The sequence below is a fragment of the Myotis nattereri genome (genome assembly GCF_964212035.1).
Source record: "Myotis nattereri genome assembly, chromosome: 16".
NCBI lineage: Eukaryota > Metazoa > Chordata > Mammalia > Chiroptera > Vespertilionidae > Myotis > Myotis nattereri.
This window is the reverse complement of record NC_138091.1, coordinates 25,339,542-25,360,471: the sequence shown is the minus strand read 5'-3', so window position 1 is coordinate 25,360,471 and position 20,930 is coordinate 25,339,542. Positions and strand designations below refer to the sequence as shown.

At 52.9% G+C, this 20,930-nt stretch overlaps 1 protein-coding gene across 1 annotated transcript; it reads left to right on the top strand.

Annotated features, from left to right (window-relative positions):
• The first annotated feature begins 504 nt into the window (after positions 1-504).
• Positions 505-19,400, top strand: LOC308532243 (galectin-9C-like). Its single transcript, XM_081109590.1, has 7 exons — positions 505-597; positions 9,062-9,141; positions 12,414-12,615; positions 13,991-14,101; positions 15,119-15,214; positions 17,416-17,493; positions 19,255-19,400. The coding sequence occupies exons 1-6, from the start codon at positions 559-561 to the stop codon at positions 17,485-17,487; spliced, it is 600 nt and encodes a 199-aa protein (XP_080965716.1). The 5' UTR covers positions 505-558; the 3' UTR covers positions 17,488-17,493; positions 19,255-19,400.
• The last annotated feature ends 1,530 nt before the right edge of the window (positions 19,401-20,930 follow it).

Sequence of the window (20,930 nt, the reverse complement as noted above, 5' to 3'; positions counted from 1 at the left end):
CTTATTTCTACATGACACCTTTATATGAGAAGAGAAATGCCCTTTTGAGACTCTAACTATCCTCATAGAGGTCAGGCTGCCACTGGTGAGCCATGTGACTTTGGACATGTCCACTAGCTTCTCTGAGCCTCAGTTTCTCTGTGTGTAAAATGGGTATAACCAGGCCTTCCAGCACCACCACCACCCCTCCCTGTGGCCCTGTAAGCAGCCCATTGTTTTCTGGACGTTGTCACTGAGCATGCTGTACACGAACCGGACACGACACGATCCCATTTCGGGTGGAGCACAGGAGGAGAGGTGAAAGGAAGGTCACGGAGGGGAGTATCTACTTTCCTGCCCCCGAGTCCCACCCTTAACCCTCCCCCACCCCCACTTCCACCCCCACCCCCAGCACTCTACCTTTCTTTCTCTAAACCCACTTCCTCTTGCTCCTGGCTCCCCTTTAACCCCCCACTGCCCAATTTTTTTTGCTTTCTATTTCTTTATCAAATCCTCCCCAGTGCAAAGAACTGCCTGGCTGGTGTGAGGAGCAGCCGGGACCACAGAGGTGGTGGAGAGATGGCCCTCAGCAGCGTCCAGGCTCCCTTCGTGACCCCAGTGAGTTCCCAGGCAGTGGGCACAGGCGATGCTGCAGGGCCGAGCTGGCTGCCTTGCCAGGGAAGCCGCTCTGGGTCTCTGAGGAAACCAGGCTGGGGTGGCAGAGGGTGCGTGGGGGTAGGCATGCCCCATGGGGCAATCCTGACACAACCTCTGCCCCAGGCCGGTCTCACCTGCCTCCCAGGACCGAGGGATGATAATCACCCGCATTGGGGCATTGCACAGATGGCGCTGAGCTCCCTCTGGTCGCCCGTCCTGTCCTGGGTGCTGAGGGGAGAAGGGCACTGGTCAGCCCTGGGAGAGTGGGGCTTTGTTGGGATGAAAGGGGAGGCCAGCAGGGCTTCCCGGGGAACCCAGCAGCCCGGCTTGGGCACTGAACTTAGTAGATGGACTCTGTGGGTTGAGCCGTTTCCTAGCTCGGTGACCTCAGGCGAGCTGGTTTTTCCTCTCTGTGGCTCAGTTTCCACATCTGTAAAATAGGGATAATTCTAGCCTCAGAACGCTTAGCCTGATTCACCTGGGTCACAGGACATTCTGAGGTTTCTGTGGGTGGACAGATAAGAAGCTCGGTGTAAAACTCTTGTTTGTCTGTTATGTGCACCTGTAAATACTGTACATAAAGGTGTCTGTTAATGGCCCTTTTCTTTCTCTTTGTGGCTCAGTCTAATTTGTTTAAAGTTGGGGGCCTATCCCACTTAGCTGGGGGCCCAGCTGCTTGTGGAGGACTGAACCCGTAGCAGGGATTGCAGAAGCCTCCCAGCAGCTGCCAAGAGTTCTTTACCTCAGGGACCCTCCCTGCCCTCCCTCTCAAGGCATCCGCTGCCCAAGACACTTGGCTAGTGTGAGAAAATCGGTCGGTCTTTTCTGCTTGAGAAGTCTCTGCAAGTTCCTGTCTGTCTATAATGTAACTTTGATTATAGATATTCTTTGCTTAGTTTCTCATCTTTTGGGGAGTCAGCTGGCTGTTCGCTGTTGAATCCTCTGTCTCTGCTGTTGGGGCTTCGTGCCACTCAGGCCTTAAAAAGGTCATTTGCTGCGCCAGTTGGTATGAAACAAGATTCTAAGGCTAAAGTCCCCATCCCTCCTTTTGAGTACTCATTGTTTTACTTTAGTGATTATTTTTGTTTCTGTTTTGAAATGGGATAAGATCTCTTTTGATATATAGGCTTTCACGTTGTTACATCATAAGGATTCTACTCAGAAAGAAAAATATAGGGAATAAATCTTTTAAATGCCCCAAGTCTTTCTGCTAGACTCTAGAGCAGGGGTGGGCAAACTTTTTGACTCGAGGGCCACAATGGGTTCTTAAACTGGACCGGAGGGCCGGAACAAAAGCATGGATGGAGTGTTTGTGTGAACTAATATAAATTCAAAGTAAACATCATTACATAAAAGGGTACAGTCTTTATTTTTTTTAGTTTTATTCATTTCAAACGGGCCGGATCCGGCCCGCGGGCCGTAGTTTGCCCACGGCTGCTCTAGAGGGTTGGAGTTACAGAAGTACCCTCAAGCAGGCTGCCAAAGCTGTAGCAGGGGCCACTCCCATCATATGTAGATATATATTCTATATAATAAAAGGCTAATATGTAAATTGTCCTTTGACCAGGAGTTCAACCATGGGGCAGGGCTGGCCTGCCAATCGCCGAGGCCCCTTCCTCAGACAGCCCCGCCCCGCCCCTGATGGGCCCCTCCCACCCCAATCAGGAGCAGGGCTGACCAGCCCTCACCCATACATGACTTCGTGCACCAGGCCTCTAGACCTATATAATAAAAGCTTAATATGCTAAGTGTTTGGTTGACCAGTCAGCTGTTCAAACAATCAAAGCATAATATGCTAATAATATGGTAAGGCTGCTCAACTGCTCGCTATGATGTGCACTGACCACTAGGGGGCAGAAGCTCCTACTGGTAGATTATCTTGTTGCTGGGGTCTGGCCAATTGGGACTGATTGAGATGGGCCAGACATGCCCTGGAGCCCTCCCACAGTCCCTCCCTGGCTGGCCAACCTCCTGCGTTCCTCCCCAGCCCTGATCATGCACTGGTGGGGTCCCTCAGCCTAGCCTGCACCCTCTCACAATCTGGGATCCCTCGGGGAATGTCAAAGAGCCAGTTTCAGCCCAATCCTGCAGGTCAGGCCAAGGGACCCCACTGGTGCACGAATTCGTGCACTGGGTCTCTAGTCTAGTCCTATCTAATAATAGACAAACATGGTAATTAACCGTACCTCCAACACACTTCCCATTGGCTAATCAGGGTGATATGCAAATTAACTGCCAACCAAGATGGCGGCTGGCAGCCAGGCAGCTGAAGCGAACAGGAGGCTTGCTTGCTCCAGTGATGGAGGAAGCCAAGGTTCCCCGCCTGCTGCTGCCGGCCTCTGAGCTTGCACTCTAAGCAACTATGTTCCAATTATAGAAGTTAAACAATCCCAAGAAACCTGCTTTCAGCCAGCCGGGCTTCAGCCAGCAGGACCGCAACAGTGTGTCAATTATAGAACCCAAACAAACCCAGATCCCTGCTTTCAGCAGCTGAGGTCTCAGAGCTGGAGCTGAGCCTCAGAGCTAAAGCCGGCTCTCAGCTCCAGTGACAGCCATAGAAGGTAAATAAATCTCAGAATAAAAAAAAAAGAAAAAAAGGAGAGGTTGGGAGCTTCAGTCACCCGCCAGCCTGAAAACAGCCATCATCCCCTCACCCAGACTGGCCAGGCACCCCAGTGGGGACCCCCACCCTGAAGCAACAAGATGGCGGCTAATTTGCATACTGAAGGCGGGTGGCAGCGGGCAAGGCTGTCCGTGGTCCAGGACCGGATCTGTGACCCTGCTGGGTGGGGGGCAGCACTTGAGGCTGTCCGCTGTCCCGGGACCCGGATCTGTGACCCTGCTGGGCGGGGGGCAGTGCTTGAGGCTGTCCACTGTCCCGGGACCTGGATCTGTGACCCTTCCTGGTGGGACGGCAGCTCACACAGGGGCGGATCGGCCGGGGTTGGGCAGGGCAGGACGCCTGGCTTCCGCCCAGCCCCAGTCACTCTGGGCAGGTGAGCAGCGCAGAGAGCCTCTGGACAGGGGAGGCAGGCTGGCGGAGGGTGGCCTGTACTCCCCACATGGCGGTGGTGACAGCTGTGAGTGCACCAAGCGGAGCCTGCAGGCTGAGCTGAAATAGCGCCTGCAGGCCATCAGCACCCAGGAGTGGTTGCACAAGATCTGCCTCCTGGCCTAGAAGGTGCAGGATCGCAGGGACAGCCACCATGGCGGGCCAGACTGACGTCCTCCTGGCCATACCATGGGGGTTTGGGGATCTGCAAAGCCAGAGGCCTCCGGTGTGCACATCCCCCCCTGGTGTGCGAACATCCCCAGCACACTGTCACCCTCCTGCGCCTGCAACAGTTGCAAACCAAGGCGTGCACAAGTTCCCCCCGCCTCTCCACCGCACTTCCATCAACCCAGCATGCCTAACACCCCCACAGGATGTGCACACATCCCCTCTGATGTGCTCACATCCTTTGAAGAGTGTCTGGGTGTTTTGGGTGCTGAGGGTGGGCGCCTGTGAGATGACAGTGAGAGGGCGGAGTGGTGATGCCCTGTTCCCACGGAGGCCAGTGCAGCTACAAGATCACCTCTGGGGGTTAATGCAGGTGCTGAGGCGGGAGCAGGTGCAGACAGACACACCTGGTGAGCACGGGCGGCCCTCGCTGAGGTGCCTTCGGTCAGAGGTGGAGAGGAATTCCGTCCTCTCAGTGAAACAGTGGGATAGTAGGGGCGACTGTAGAGGAGGAATGTGCACTTTGGGTGCCAGCACCCACGAGCGAAGGCTGCCCTGACTGAGCCTCGCTTGCTTGGGGGCCAGCGCACTCCTGCCGGCCAGCGGGTGACAGGATGTGCTTTTCCGAATTAATGAGAGAAAACGTTGATTCTCCTGCTGCCCACGAAGGTGGAAAGTGAAGTGGGGAGATATGTGGGGAGTGAGTGAGGTTCCCTGTCTGGGGGTTCCAAATCTTCTGTTGGGTTCTTTCATGGCTGACTAGAGATATACAGGGTGTCCCCCCAAAATGTATGCACACTTTGAATACCTACTAATTCCAATGGTTTTAAGCATAAGAAAGAAACAACAATGGAGCTGCTATCTGTTAAAAGTGTGGGCACAAACAGGCAGTTGGACATTCCCTGAGGGGTCTCAGATCGGAGAGGGTGAAGGCCAGACTGAGGGGCCCCTTTCCCCCCCACCCCAGTGCACGAATTTCGTGCACTGGGCTACTAGTTTATATATATAAAAGCCTAAGTGACTGTTACAGTGGAACGACCAGTACGACTAGTTGCTATGGTGTGCACTGACCACCAGGGGGCAGACATTCAACACAGGAGCTGCCCCCCTGGTGGTCAGTGCGCTCCCACAAGGGGAGCACCGCTCAGCCAGAAGCCAGGCTCATGGCTGGCAAGTGCAGCTGCCATGGCGGGAGCCTCTCTCAACTCTGCGGCAGCACTATTGAGTGGCGGCAGGTGCAGCAGGCCAGGATGAGTGTAAGTGGCATGGCCTCTAGCCCTGATTCGGGCTCCTCCCTGGCGCACTGCTACATCCCTCGGAAGATGTCCGACTGCCAGTTTAGGCAGTCAGAGATCCCTCGAGGGGCCCCAGACTGCAAGAGGGATGTCCGACTGCCAGCTTAGGCCTGATCCTGGTGCCATTCTCTGTAGAAGGCAGTCGGTCTGAACAACTCAGTGACTCAGGGAAGCGCAGGGAACTCAGGGTGAGCCTGCCTCCATGCTTGACTCACCCACTCGATGGTGTTTGCAGGCGAGACTGTGGTGGCCCAGCCTGTGCACGTGCAGTAGTTGCTGAAGCTCAAGCAGCAGACTGTGCAGCAGCAGAAGGCCATCCAGCCACAAGCTGGCAGTCAGACTGTCCCCAAGGGGTCCCAAACTGCGAGAGGGTGCAGGCTGGGCTGAGAGACCCCTCACCTCCAGTGCATGATTTCGTGCATTGGGCCTCTAATAACTATATATATATATATATATACTTTTTTTACACTAAAGCCACTGGAGGCCGGGAGTTGCTGCAGTCCTGGAACCAGCCACAGGGCCTGATATCTGCCTTCTCCCCCTGCCACTTCTCCAGGCTCCTAAAAATTGTCAAGGTGTTATCCCTGTTACAAAATTTGCCAGAAAAATGGCTTGGACAATAATGGACTTTAACATTTTATAAAATTATTAAGACATAATAAATAAACACAACTTAAATGAAGGGTTTTTCTGAAACTTCCTATGTCTAAACATGATTTCCCAAGGTCTTTAATAACTTGGAACTTTAGAGTTTTACTGGGTTAAATAATAAAAATTATTAAATATTTAGATATTTTAGGATAATGAATTACTGAAATATACCATCTCCCCAAAAATGTATATGCACTATAATAGCTGACAGAACAATTTTGGAAATAAAATGTATTTTACTAAACACTGCCTTTAAAATTATTCAAAGTGTGTGTATACATTTTGGGGGGACTCCCAATGTTAATGAATCTGAATTTGCCTGCTTTTGGCTTCTTATTGCAGGAAAGCTAAAAAAAAAAAAAAAAAAGGATTTAAATCTGTTAACAAATATATCTTATATTTTATTTTTAAAATATCTCTTTAAAATTTGAGTATGTTTACCAATAAAAAACCCGTTTCCAGAAACTATAAAATATATTTGCCAATCTGAGACATGGTAATTACTTATTTGTCACTAAAACGGTCAAGGTTTCTAAAAGTTAATTTCAATTAAAGTTTAAAAATTATGTAATTTTTAAAAATTAAAAATACATGATTCTAAAATTAACTATCTCTATATAAATTTATAAAAAACTAAAAGAATTGCAGAGGGTCAATATAAACTGAAAAATTTATAGAAAATAATAAACTAAATAATAAAATTTAATTAAATAAATAAATCTAGAGTAAACTGATACAGAATTTATTTGGCTCTTGTCAAGTCTGTTCAATGGAGAAAAGTGTTTCCTATATGTGCCTAGGAAACAAAGGTCTCATACATTGTTCCAACAGTTACATGTTCTGTTATATTGGTCAGGTACCTGATGACTGAAAAACCCATCTTCTTAATCATGAAAACTGAAGTTTTATTAGCCTGTGTTTGTGGTTACTACCTTTTGTTGTCACTTGAGAATATGTTAATACTTTAATATTTTTCATAATAATATCTGATCTTTTGGTCAAATATATATACACATATTTTATTCTTATTTTTTAAAACAGATCAAGGCCAGGACACACTTTGACTTAGTTGTTGTACTTGAACACTGACCTGCCTCCAGGAGTTTGCCTTAGGAATGCTGACCATTCTCTGGTCCCAGGAATAGGCTGAGCTATTTGTATCATCATAAAAAATTAGCCACATTATCATCAGAATTCAACTCCCGAAGGGCAGACTGCAGAAGCGCAGAAGGGCAGACTGCAGAAGCGCAGACCCTCCGCTCTCCTTTTCCCTGTGAGACTTCCATCGGCACTTAAAACAGGGCCTTGGAGTCCAGACGAAAAAGACAATGGGTGTAGTCCAACTGAATTCACCTCCCTCTTCCTCCAGCGTGTGCCAGGAAGCGCCCCCGGCCTGGCTGTTCTGAGGACTAGATGAACACCATGAGCATCTGCCCTGAGGGCCTCAGCCCCATTCCTTGCCAAGCCCCGCCGGCCTCATCTGCCCCGCCTCCTCAGAGGCCAGGGTGGACGCTGGAACCACAGGCAGGACAGGACGCTGTTTGGTGGGGGAAGCCCTCAGGGAGCCAGGAGCCAGGGGTTCTGTGCTTCATCGTGAGAAGCAGCCTGTGTGGGGCTTCACAGCATGGGTGCTGGGACCCACATCCTAAGCTATTACTGACCAGCTGGGTGGCTTCGGGCAAGTTACCAGACCTTCTGTGCTCAGTTTCCTCATCTGTAGCGGTGGCCCTGATAATGGCCAGGGCTGTTGCCAGGATAACTAGGAACAGCCAGGGAAATGGGTCCAGAAGCACCTCAGAACCTTTGGGGCAGCAGCCTCTTTGCCTGAAAGGCTCCCACTGGCCCTGGAGTGAGCCCCCTGTGCCAGCTGTGGCTGGGTGCCCCCTGGGGACACTGGGCCTCCAGAAGGAGGCTGTGCACCCTCTGCCTGGGGCCAGGCTCTGCTGTCTGAGCCTCCAGAGAGGAAGAGGGGGAAAGAGTCTCAGCCTCCAGGCCTGGCCAGCAGCTGAGAGCAAGCTCTGACCCACAGAGGGGTTAATCCATCTAAATTAATTAATTCGTCCAGGTTAGAGCTGAGAGGACACTGTCCCTTTAGATGAGAGAGATGGTGTCTACTTTGTCATGGTCTCTGCCTCTCCCTGTTCCCCCTACCTGACGATCTCCCTCCTACACATCCCCTGCCTGGCTCCTATAAGCATTTCAGTTCTGTAGGGAGTTGGCTTAAAGGAGAAGTTAGAGAAGACATTAACTACTTAAAAAATCTGAAGATTGACTAGGAGCTGGTAGTTATCTGCTAAGTAATGCAGATTAAGATCACATCAGATAACAGGCATCCTGAGGTTAGCTTTAAAAGGTCAAGAAACCAGCGTGAAATTTTGCTGACAGAGACCAGGAGGGAAGGGGGTGGTAGAAACACCTACTATGTGCCAATCTCTTCCCCAGCCCTTTTCTCACTAACTCATTGATCTTACGCAGAAGGTACGATGTACCCCTATGTTACAGATGAGGAAACTGAGGCAAAAGAGGTGACATAAGCTCCCTGAGGTCACCCAGGAAATGAGCAGCAGAATTAGGCTCCAAACATGGATGATGCCTGGCTCTAAAACGATGCAAGCCTCACCATAACCATTGTCCTTTCAAGTGGCCCGGGAAGGGCATTGGACAAAACGGGCTCTATGGGGCGGAGGAGGAGTGCAGACACCTCACTGGGGCCTCGGAGGTTGCCAGGGCCTGGGGAGGGACTGGGGAGCAGGAGCAGGAGAGGATACAGAGCACCCAGGTGCTACCTGAGGTGGCTGGGAGGGCAAAGGTCATGGTCACACTGTTCTGTGGTGGGGTGGGCAGGAGGATGCCTTCTTCTTGGCCTTCTCAGGGGGCAGAAGTCTGCAACCAGGGCCCTGGGGCCTTTGCCAGGAGCCCCTCTCACTACTCTGGTTCCTTCCCCTCTGGGGTCATGTTTGTGCTACTTCCTCCTCCTGAAAGCTGCTACTTCCTCCTAAGAGAGGTCAGCTCTGGGGTACATCGTCTCAGAGCCCTGCGGTCTCCTTATCAGTCTCAGAATGAATGTGTGACTCCCCAGATTCAGGTCCGCCCGCTTCCTCACAGGTGGGAAGATCCATGAGACCAGGACTCCATATTTGCAATTCAAGCTGAATCTGGCCCCTGGCATGGTGCCTGACACACCAGGCCGGCCACTAGCAAGTGCCAGAGGGAACGGACAGGAGCAGGGCCCTAACTGACTGCCTTCTTCTCTCTACAGTCACTTGCCATTGAAGGGGGTCTCCAGTATGGATATGTGATCACTATCAAAGGAACTGTTCTTAACAACAATGGAACCAGGTACCTGGAACTGTTATTTCCCTCAGCCTTGCCCCTTAGCAAACCATGGCGCCTGTCGACTCAGGCTGGCTCACCCAACACTGTCCAAGCTGCCTGTGCCTGGCTCAGGGGACGCTGGATGTGTAGGGCCTGGCCCTGCCAACACTGCATAGGACCCCTGCCCTCTGCCAATAGCATCTGGACACCATTAACGTAGATTCCCCATAGACACAGGGAGAGCATGAGCTCAGTCTCGGGACAGCCCAGGGGCAGATCATTATGGTCTAGGATTGAACTTTGCACACGAAGACCCAGAGATGCAAAAATAATGCCTCCTTTACTGCCCAGAACGGCCTTCCTTTACTCCGGGCCCCTATTTGGCTGATGTGGAAATATTTAAACTTGGCATCAGATGTAATTTGATCTCCTTCTGTTTCAAGTTCATTCCTAGAAAGTACTAAGGCAATTCAAAATACAAACATCTCCTGGGCCCTGTCTCCCACCCAAGAGGGGCCTTTGGGGCACAGGGAAAACTTTCACATCTTCTCAGAGGCCGAGCGCCCTCCAATGCTCACACAGCCCTGGCTGCCTGCTGAGGTCCAGGTGGTGTGGAGGTGAGGCGCTCTTGCCTGACTTGGGTGGGGCCCACACACCTGGTGGCTGCCTGCTGAGGTCCGGGTGGTGTGGAGGTGAGGCACTCTTGCCTGACTTGGGTGGGGCCCACACACCTGGTGGCTGCCTGCTGAGGTCCACGGTGCCCACAGAAGCCCTTCTGCACACACAGCCCTTCCTTGGAAGCCTCTGTCTCAATCCCAGATGTCTTTTGAACCCCAGTGGTCCTTTCATCAATTTGCACAGGGCCTGGGAACCTTCTGGATCCCTTCACACCATCCCAGGACCGGCCCTACCTCAACTTGGCTTGTAGAGTCTAGTGGGCTTTCTCCACCATCGCCTTCCCTGCCAGGTGGGCATAGGCCAGGGGTGGGCAAACTTTTTGACTCCAGGGCCACAATGGGTTCTTAAACTGGACCGGAGGGCCGGAACAAAAGCATGGATGGAGTGTTTGTGTGAACTAATATAAATTCAAAGTAAACATCATTACATAAAAGGGTACGGTCTTTATTTTTTTTAGTTTTATTCATTTCAAACGGGCCGGATCCGGCCCGCGGACCGTAGTTTGCCCACGGCTGGCATAGGCACATGCACCCTGTGACATCTCCCTGAGCCCTGAGTGCCTCCAGGAGACACCAAGGAGAGTGAGGCTCTCAGATGCCTCAACCCTGAGCCCTCACCTCTGAACCTCCACCCCCTTCTCTCTCCTTCTCCCTCTTCCTACCTCCTAACCTACTGTGCCCACTTCTTCCCATGGGCGCTTTTGCACACTCTCATCCCTGGGGCAAGAGTTTGCAAGGGACCGGAGAAATGGAGCTGGATGACCACAAAGGGAAAGACACATCCAGAGATATTTCAGAAACGATAGTCTCTGTGTACAGAGGAATCTGGACTCGGTTTTGTGGTTTTCTGGGAGCCTCCTTTCCTTTTCGTGTCCCCAGAGGGAGGGCTGGCTGGGCTCTGGGCCAGGGCACTTCCCTGCTGGCTGAGGGCCCACAGAGGGAGCTGGTATTGAGGAGGCACCCAGGACTCAGCCTCCTCCACAGGGACACCAAATGGGCTCTGCAGGAATTGAACAGAATGTCATTAGGGCCACCTCTGGGCTTGGTACAGTGCCTGGCCCTGTGGGGGGAACAGAAAACATGAAAGCAGGACCTTCCCTGAGTGCTGTGCATTAGTTGGGGACACCAGAGTGACCCCAAGAAGCAGGCTGTGAACCATGCTCATGCTGAGGTCGGGGAAGGCTGGAGTAGACAGTGACTCCTCGGTGAGAACCTCGCATTGGGGCTGGTTTCAGGCCATGTGTCTGGGAAAAGGCAGAACAAGCATTTATTGTGGCCCTTTTGTGAGCCTGGCTCCTTGGAAGTTTCTTTTTCTTTTCAAATTTTTTTTTGGTTAATCCTTGCTCAAGGATGTTTTGCTTGTTTTTTCCCCATTGATTTTTAGAGAGAGTGGAAGGAAGGGGGAGAGACAGAGAGAGAGAAACGTGTATGTGAGAGAGACACATCGATTGGCTGCCTCCCTCACATTCCCCAACCAGGTCCAGGGATCAAGCCTATAACGGAGGCATGAGCCCTTGATAGGAATCAAACCCGGGACCCTTTCATCAGCGGTTGGATGCTCTATCCGCTGAGCCAAAGAGGCTGAGCCTCTTTTTTAAAAAAGTATATTTTTACTGATTTTAGAGCTGAAGGGAGAGGGAGATGGAGATAAAAACATCAACGATGTGAGAGAATCATTGATTGGATGGCCTCCTACTGGGAACTGAGCCTGCAACCTGGCTTGTATCCTGACCAGGAATCCTGGTTCATAGACGGATGCTCAACCACTGAGCACACTGCCTGGGCTGGACGGTTCTTTTGTTTTAATTCCTCTCCTTAGAACCCAAAGGAAGTTTTGAAGGTGAAAGCTTCCTTCTGAGGAGAGAGACAGGAATGAATATCCACTTACGTGGAGGCTTTCTGAGCACGGCCTCAATAGTCATCCCCAAAGGAAGGGAGTCACCCCCTTTCCTGGGTTCAGTGAGGCCACAGTAGCATGGCTCTGAGTCATTCCCAAATGACAAACGGTACCAATGGGGGCCAGGGTCCAGGCCTATGGACGTTAGGGCACCACCCCACACCTCATGTGTGGGACACACACCAACCTCCGATGAAGGACAGACACACATCCCGGAAGTTCTCCTGCCTGGAGAGCCAATATTCATTCCATGCCTCCCCTGCTAGGCACCGTCTTTGTAGGTAAAGTCCCTCAATGTCACATGTTCTCTCCATTTGTTCTCTCCCTTCCCAACTGAGCAGCCGTGGGCTGGCCTCTAATCAGTGCCCATCGGGCATGAGAGGCTCTTGCTTCTGGGCATGTTCCTGGATTGGCATCTTCATACAAATGTGCAGTCAGTTTCCAAGACCCATGCTTCCTGAGGCTGAGTCCACATTGTTCTTTACCCAGTTCCTGCTTATTCCTGGAAAGTCACGCTGCAAAGGGCAAAATGCAATAATTACACAAAACACACTAGTGCAAATTAGGTAAACACAAAGGAAGGCAGCACAGTGGGATGGGTGCCACCTGCCACGCAGGTTGTATGCAAGTTCCCAGAGACACGTGGAAGTCAGAGGCGCCGGGCCCTCCTGCTCCTACCATTGGGAATAAACCAGAACGCTGTCTGATTTCCGTCCACCTAGGTTTGCTGTGGACTTTAAAACCGGCCCCAGTGACTCTGAGATTGCCTTCCACTTCAACCCTCGGTTTGAAGAGGGCGGCTATGTGGTCTGTAACACCAGGCAGAAAGGGTGGTGGGGAACGGAGGAGAGGATGAGGATGAATCCCTTCTACATGGGGAAGCCCTTTGAAATCCGCATCTTGGTGGACAGCGCCAGGTTCCAGGTAAGTAGGATTTTCCTCCCTCCCTCCTTCCCTCCCTCCCTCCCACTGCCTGTCCCCCTGCTCTATTGTAACCAGACAACCAAAGTGTCCAAGCTGCCTGTCACTACTTCAGCCAATTCAGCAGAGACAGGGTTGAATCATAATGAGCGTTTATTCCAATACCACCAGCAGTATCGGGAGAGCCGCAGGTCATGCACAAAAATCTGCTCTGCATCCCACCAGAAGCCCGCGGCTTATATTGGGTAAAAGGGCAAAGGATTGATGGGGAAATAGCCGAAGGGGGTGCCAAAGGGCAGTTAACAGGTAAGCAGGCTGGAGATGTGCAAAGGCCTGCAGGTGTGCAAAAGGGCTAGGGATCGTCAAAGGGCTAGTGATATGCAAGGGCTGGGGCCTTCAAAGAGCTGGTAGCTCTGGTTTCTGCAACAAAGTTGTTAATCTTTCCGATAATAGGCAGTTCCACATGGGGAGGATGGGCTGCATTTTCAGGTGAGTCCCCAGGTCCCAAAGGCAACTGCCAGGCAGGTGAGAATGTGTCGTCTTTAATCAGAATAAAACAATCACAGCTAACAGAGCATGAGTAATATGTCTTACAATTCTAGGTGGTCCCAGCATTCTATTACTGCCCTTGTCACTATCAGGCATGGAGAAAAGCCTTTAAATAATTACCCAGGCAATGCCGTTATACAGAAAACAGGACTTTACACTCTTTACCTGCATCTACAGGGGCACCTGTTGCTTCTGTTACTAGGAAATAAGAACTAGATACCTTGCCCTCCCCACCCACCCCGGGCTTTTTGGCCTCAAGTTCCAGGTGACTGCCATCCTCTGCTGCAGCCTGTCCACTCCAGATCCTTGACAGCATTTGTTGTCGGTGATGCTGTGGCAGCCCTTCTGCAGGCCCAGGGGCGGCTCAGGGCTGCATGGTGTGGTCATTGCTCTGCAGGCAGAGCAGTGCTGCTGGGCCCGGGGACAGGGATGGCTGTGTCTGTGCTTCTCTGTGTGAACGGGATGCTCCCAGGCCTCCGTGTGCACCCTGAGGTGCCCTCTCCTCTGCTCCCATGAGCACTTTATGGGCATTTAAATGCGCATATTGAAATGGCATCCCAGGTGAGCTGAGAGAGACAAACCTAGAGCAATAAACTAGCAAGAACTCAGAAGCCAAAACTAGAGCCAAGTGGTGGCTGGGTTTGGCTGCACTTGGGATCACATGTGTGTTCCTGTACCTGGAGCAGCTCTGAAGGCTGGGCCCCACCTACAGGGGATGGAGGTGAAAACCTGACAGGCCTTAATTTCTAGAAGCCGGGGTCCTAGTGCTCAGGTGTGCTCCCGCCCTGGTCTGGGTCACCTCTCCTGGACTATGTGCTCCTGTTGACAGGTGGTGGTGAATGGAGCTGCCTTTTTGCAGTACATACACCGTGTTCCCTTCCATCGCGTGGACAACATCTCTGTCACCGGCGCTGTGGGGCTGACACACATCAGCTTCCAGGTCAGATTATCCAAATGGCACCTGTCCCAGTGTCGGGGTGCAGGGGCCAATCTACTATGCCTAGGCCCTTTGGGTGGAGCAAAAGCTCCAGCCAATCTCTCACCCAGGTGACTCTGGAGATAGGACATACCTCTGGCTATCCCTGTCCCATCCTTCCTATGTCACCGTTTCTGTCCAGAGCACCTGCCTCAGCCTGACTCCTTTCCCTCTTGCCTGTCCCTCTCTACTCCCACCCTGGTTAGGAGGCCATGTGGTTCCCCAAAGAACCAGCTTGGGAGTCACACTGAATCTAGCTCAGACCCCAGCTCTGCACGGTCATCAGCTGTGGGATCTCAGACAAGTGAGTCTGCCTCTCCCAGGCTCAGTTTCTCATCAGTGCAAGGGGCATAGTCACAGCCTCCCCAGGAGGTATGTGTGGGCTCAATGAGGCGATACATGTCAGAGGTCACGAAATGGCCCCCATGGGCCCACACCAGGGTCTACTAGACTCTCTCTGTGTTTTCCCGTTTTTGAATGTGTTGCCAACATCTACAAGGTCAGGAGCAGGTTTGCATTGTGGAGCTGATGCTGGTGATGGCTGCATCACAGTGTGAAGGCACTGAATGCCCCTCGGCTGTACACTCCAACATGGTGAAGGTGGTAAATTTTATGTGTATGTTACCAAAAATTTTCCAGGTCAGGTGATATCACATGGAAACCTGAATGCCTGGCTTTTTGTGAAAACTGGGAAGATTGGGGCAAGCCTGGCCCACATTCCCACAGGGCCACAGGCGCTGGGATTGGAGATGTTATTTCCACTTCGGTATTTAAGTATGCTCCTGAGATGAGAAAAGCACACAGTAGGCCCACAGCAAATATGAGCTCCTCTCTCTTTGGTCCCATCTCTTACTCTCTCCCTCTCACCTACCCTGTCCCTGCCTGCCTGTCTTCCTCCCTCTTGTCGAGGCCCCTGCCTTTCCACTCTTCCTGGACTCATTAAAGCTTCTCTTCACTCCATGACACCTTTTGTTTTAACAGGACACCCGTGCAGTCTGTCTCCAGAGGATGATGTCTGAGGTGCAGTCCTACCCCAGTCTCTGTGACTCACCTGAGTCCAAAGAGCAGAAACCAAAAGTGAGTTGAACATGGACACCTGGGAGCTGAGCAGTCAGCAGGAAGGACAGGGGTCTGAAAGAGGCTACTTCCAGCCAGCAGGCAGCCAGGGGGTCTAAGCCCCATCATGCCCACCCACGGTTCCCTATCTCCATCCACAGGCACCCAGGCCCGGGACCTGGGAGGCGTCCTTGGTCCTTCCCTCCCTTCCTTAATGTCCCCCCAGGGCACCAACGCCTCTCCTGCCTGAAGCCACTGCCTTCGTCCAGGCCACCTGACCTCTCACCCCTCTCTCCCCTCACACCCACCCACGGCCACAGTGACCATCACATAAGCAAATCTTATCTCATCCTCTTCATGCTTAAATCTCTTAAAGGTCCCAGGCTCAAATAAAGCTCCAACTCCCCAGCTGGATGTGCAGAATCCTCCCCAGTCTTGCACAGCCCACCTCCCAGTTCCCACCTCACCCACGAAGACCCTCTATCAGCTTCCACTCTCACTCCAGGCTCCTTCTGGCCACCACGCTTTTGCATCTGCTGTCCTGGTGCCAAAAGGACCTTTTGCCACCTCACCCCAGCCAGCCCTCACTGCCCTTCAATGCCCTGCTTCAATGTGGCTCCTCAGGGGCATCTTCCCTGCCTGGCAGGTTGCTGGATGCCCCATCCCCTCCCTGACCTGATGGACTTTTTAGGGCTCTGTGCATGCCAGGCACCATGTCTGGTTGTAACTGTACTTACATGTCTGTCTCCGTTACTCCACCCACTATTTCCCCCAAACCATAAGCTTGGAATAGTGACTTGTCCCTTTCTGTATCCCCAGCACTTTGTAGGGAATAGAGCAGGTGCCAAATCATTATTAGCCAAAATCTCATGAAGATGGAGGCTCCAGAGCAAAATAAAGAGACTGTGAGGCAGGCTGTGGCCAGGCCTCTGCTAATGATTTGTCATCATGTGCAGCATCGCATCCCACCCATCGCCCACGGGGGATGCCTCCTGTGTGGGGCTCAGCTGAGGCCTGTGCCCCCTCCCTCCACCACAGGTTACGGAGGGGCACGTGCGCTGCCCTCGTCCCCATTTCAGAGAAGCAGCATGGCCAAGCTGGCACACCCTTCGTGGAGGGTTTAAGTCCAGGCTGCTGTACCCAACAGTCTCCAAGTCTATATAACTCAGGGCTCTATTCCTTATGAAACACACACACACACACACACACACACACACACACACACACACACACTGTGATTAAAATAATATGCATTTTACAGAAATACATTCATCAAGGAATCATACAAGAAAAGTATAATTGGCACTCTTGAGTTGACTCGGCTTTATTAGACGTGCCCAAATGTACAAGCCAATCTCTCCCCCAGGTGACTCTGCGGACATTCCTCTGGCTCCCTCATCCTACCACTCCTGCCTGTCCCTCTCTACTCCCACCCTGGTTAGGAGGCCATGTGGTTCCCCAAAGAACCAGCTTGGGAGTCACACTGAATCTAGCTCAGACCCAGCTCTGCACTGTCATCAGCTGTGGGATCTCACACAAGTGAGTCTGCCTCTCCCAGGCTCAGTTTCCTCATCAGTGCAAGGGGCATAGTCACTGCCTCCCCAGGAGGTATGTGTGGGCTCAATGAGGCGATACATGTCAGAGTTCCCGAAATGGCCCCCATGGGCCCACACCACTGTCTACTGGACTCTCTCTGGGTTTTCCAAGGTTTGAATGTGTTGCCAACATCTACAAGGCCAGGAGCAGGTTTGCATTGTGGAGCTGATGCTGGTGACGGCTGCACCACAGTGTGAAGGCACTGAATGCAACTCCACTGTACTCATGAAAATGGTGAAGGTGGTAAATTTCGTGTGTATTTTACCAAAAATTTTCCAGGTCAGGTGATGTCACATGGAAACCTGAATGTCTGACTTTTTGTGAAAACTGGGAAATTGGGGTAAGCCTGGCCCACATTCCCACAGGGCCCCAGGCGCAGGGAGTGGAGATGTTATTTCCACTTCGGTCTTTGAATGTGCTCCCGAGATGGGAAAAGCACACAGCAGGCCCGAAACAAATATGAGCTCCTCTCTCTTTGTTCCCATCTCTGTTATTTTCGCCCTCTTGCCTACTCTGTCTGTCCCTGCCTGCCTGGCTTTCTCCCTGTTGTCTGGGCCCCTGCCTTTCCAATCTTCCTTGAATCATTAGAGATACTTTTCACCCCATGGCACCTTTTGTTTTAACAGCATATTTGTGATGTCCCTATGGTGAAATGCTTGAAGAATACCTGTGACCTACCTAAGCCCAAGGAGCAGTAAGCAAAAGTGAGTTAAACATGGAGAACCTGGGAGGCTGAGCAGTCAGCAGGAAGGGCAGGGGTCTGAGAGAGAAGCTATTTCAGCGAGGAGGTGGCAGAGCCTACAGGCCCCCGCATGCCCATCCAAGGTTCCCTAACTCCATCCACCAGGCACCCAGGCCCCGGACCTGGGAGGCGTCCTCCATTCTTCACTCCCTCCCTAATGTCCCTCCAGGGCACCAACGCCTCTCCTTCCTGAAGCCACTGGCTTGGACTAGGCCACCGACCCCTCATCCCTCACCCCCTCACACGGCCCCACTGCCACAGTGACCTTTCCAAAAGCAAATGTAATGGCATCCACTCCCTCCTTAAAACCCTAAAGGCCCCGGGCTCAATAAACTCAAACTCCCCAGTTGGAGGAGGAGAATCCTCCCCAGTCTTGCCCAGCCCACCTGCCGGCCTCCCTCCTCACCCATGAAGACTCTCCATCAGCCTCCACTGCTCACTCAAGGCTCCTTCTGGCCACCACGCTTTTGCATCTGCTGTCCTGGGGCCAGAGGACCCTTTGCCACCTCACTCAGCCAACCCCTAACTGCCCTTCAATGCCCTGCTTCACTGTGGCTCCTCAGGGGCATCTTCCCGGCCTGGCAGGTTGCTGGATGCCCCAACCCCACCCTGTCTCAATGGACATTTCACAACTTTATGCACGCCAGGCACCATGTCCTGCTGTAACTGTATTTACATGTCTGTCTCCGTCACTCCACCTGTCCTTCCCTAAACCCATGAGCTTGGGATTGTGACTTGTCCCTTTGTGTATCCCCAGCACTTTGCCCAGTGCCTGGAGTGCAGTAGGGACGGGGTCAATGAATGAGTGATGTGGTTTGCACAGTCAGTAGAAGGGGAGACCAGTCAGGGCAAGAAGACCAGTCTGCTGGGTGGGGAAGGGCCTCAGGCAGGAAAAGGAGCAGGGCCTGGCCCTCCCTTGGCCACTTGAACAGTGGGGGCAAGGCCAAGGGCGTCTCCCTACCCAGCTTCCTGTGGCCCATCACGGTGCATGGTGGGCCCCTGCCACCTGCTATACTGACTTTAGGATGGAGGAGCTCCTGGGAGCCTTTGCAGGGCAGCCCGACTTTGACCCTGGCCTTGGCGTGACAGGGTATGCTGATACAACCAGACAGAACGGGGTACCATTTTGTATTTGTTCGCTTGCTACCGGGACAGGCTTGGGCAAGGTGCTTAACCTCTCTGAGCCTGTTCTCTCACTTAGCAAAACTGAAGAGGACCCTGGTTCAGACTCAGGCGGGATTCCTGGCCCCAGGACCTGGGGCTGGAGGTTGTTGCTGTCTGCATCTGCTCTTCACCTCTGCCTTCCCTGTCCCTGCCCCAGCCCCCGCCCTCCCAGCCCTTCCTGGATCTGGGGCTTTTCTGGAGAAACTAGGCCCTTGGCCTGCTTCTGTCTGCAGCCATTCTGGAGTGGAGAAGGCCGCTGGCTAGGCATAGCTCCCTCTGTCTGGGCAGCACCTGGGGCTCCAGCTGCCCAAATCCTACCATCTGAGGAGAGGGGGGAAGGGTCAGTGCAGGCTGAAGCCCATGTTCAGTCCCCTCAGCAGAAAGGGAGCATCCTGGGCCTTCCCAACTCCCACCCGGGCCCACCCCTCATGTACCTTTTGACCCCATCCCCCCCCTCCATTCAAGTCCACCTCAGGCTCCAGCCACCAGCTGGTCACTCCCCTGGGAGGTGGTCTTATCAGCCCCTCCTCTTTCTCCAACCTTTACCTTTTTTTTTCAGCCTGTACCAGTCCTTCCCCCACTCCAGGAACGTGACCGATTGACACCTGCTGGTCTCCACCCTCTGAGCTTTTCCAGCTGCACCACCCCCCCCTTTCCCAGTGCCCTTCAAATAAAGAGGAAAGAAAACTCAGGGTTGGCACATATGCACAGTGTGATTGTGGTTTATTCAATGTGTTTGGAGACATGCTCAGGCCTCTGCTGGTGTCTGGGATCAGGGCATCCTGGCCAATGAGAGAGAATAGGGTCGCTTTGATGGGGACGGGGGTGCAGATCCATTTCTGCCTTCAGTGGGTCCCCCAAAATCACACAAGGTGTGGGAGGAAGCAGCCGTCCTCAGGCTTTATGGACAGGATCTCTGACAGGAAACCTGATAACAGAGGTGAACCAGGAAACAGCCCCAAGCTCCTGAGGTGGGCCAAGGGCTGGGCCAGAGCCTGGAGGACCAGAGCCTGGAGGGCCAGGACAGGGCCAGGAAGGCTGATGGCAGGGCCGGCTCATCAGAGCCCCGTGTCCCAGTGGGAGGAGGTGGCGGCTGGAGTCGGGAGGAGCTGACGCAGATGAAAGACGTGTGTGTGTTGTTCCACTGTGGCCCCGGCACCAGGGGTTCGTGTGGTGGGAACGTGGCTCAGTGTGTGGGTCCTGCCAGCCCCTGGGCCAGTGCCGAGGGACCCAGGTCCCTGCCCACGTCCTGCTAATCTCATGAAGAATCCAGGGCCTCAGGAACCAGGGTGCTGGCTCCAAGTGTAGTCCTGGAAGCAGCAGTATCTACAGCACCTGGGAGCTGTTACAGTGCAGACGCTGGGGCCAGCCACAGACCTGAATCAGCGTCTCCACTGGAAGGAGATCCCAGGAGGTTGCCTGTACGAAAGCATGAGAGTCACCGGTCCAGGTGGCCATGTTCTTGACCACCTGAGGGACCCTGTAGGTTGGCATGTCCCCTTCTCCCGCCCCCATCACCCCATCTGAGTGGGGAGGCCAGGGAGCCAATGAATCAGAGAACAAACCCAAGCTGGGAGCCAGATTTTGCCAGTCCCCACGGAGCCCTGGCTGAGTGCCTTCCTGGTTCCCCCTGAGAGCAGGAAACATGGCTCAGTCCCTTCCGCAGCCTTCCCCGGGGAACATGCGTGTCCTTCACTCACTGCCATGCCCTTGACCCTTAGCCCCACCTCACGGGCTTTGTCATCCAGGTTATTAGCCAAACGGTCATGAAGCTGGAGGCCCCAGAGCAAAACACAGAGACTGTAAGACAGGCTGTGCTCAGGCCTCCGCTAAACAGCTGGCATCCCCTCCCCCGCCCCCCCCCCATCGCCCACGGGGGATGCCTCCTGTGTGGGGCTCAGCTGAGGCCCGTGCTCCCTCCCTCCATCCCGGCTTGTCAGAGGTGCACGTGTGCTGCCCGGCTATGAATTTCAGGTCAAGCTGGCACATCCCTTTTGGGGGGAAGGGGTTTGTCCAGGCTGCTGCACCCAACAGTCTCCAAGTCTATATAACTTAGGGATGTTCCCCTTATAAAATACACACACACAATGTGATTAAAATAAAATGCATTTCGCCCTAACCGATTTGACTCAGTGGATAGAATGTCAGCATTCGGACTAAAGGGTCCCGGGTTCAATTCTGGTCAAGGGCATGTACTTTGGTTGCGGGAACATCCCCAGTAGGGGGTGTGCAGGA

Coding starts and splice junctions, on each gene's coding strand:
- LOC308532243 (XM_081109590.1), top strand. CDS start 559: ATGGCCCTCAGCAGCGTCCAGGCTCCCTTCGTGACCCCA. Junction 598..9,061: donor AGGCTCCCTTCGTGACCCCA/GTGAGTTCCCAG, acceptor TTCTCTCTACAG/TCACTTGCCATTGAAGGGGG. Junction 14,102..15,118: donor TGACACACATCAGCTTCCAG/GTCAGATTATCC, acceptor TTGTTTTAACAG/GACACCCGTGCAGTCTGTCT.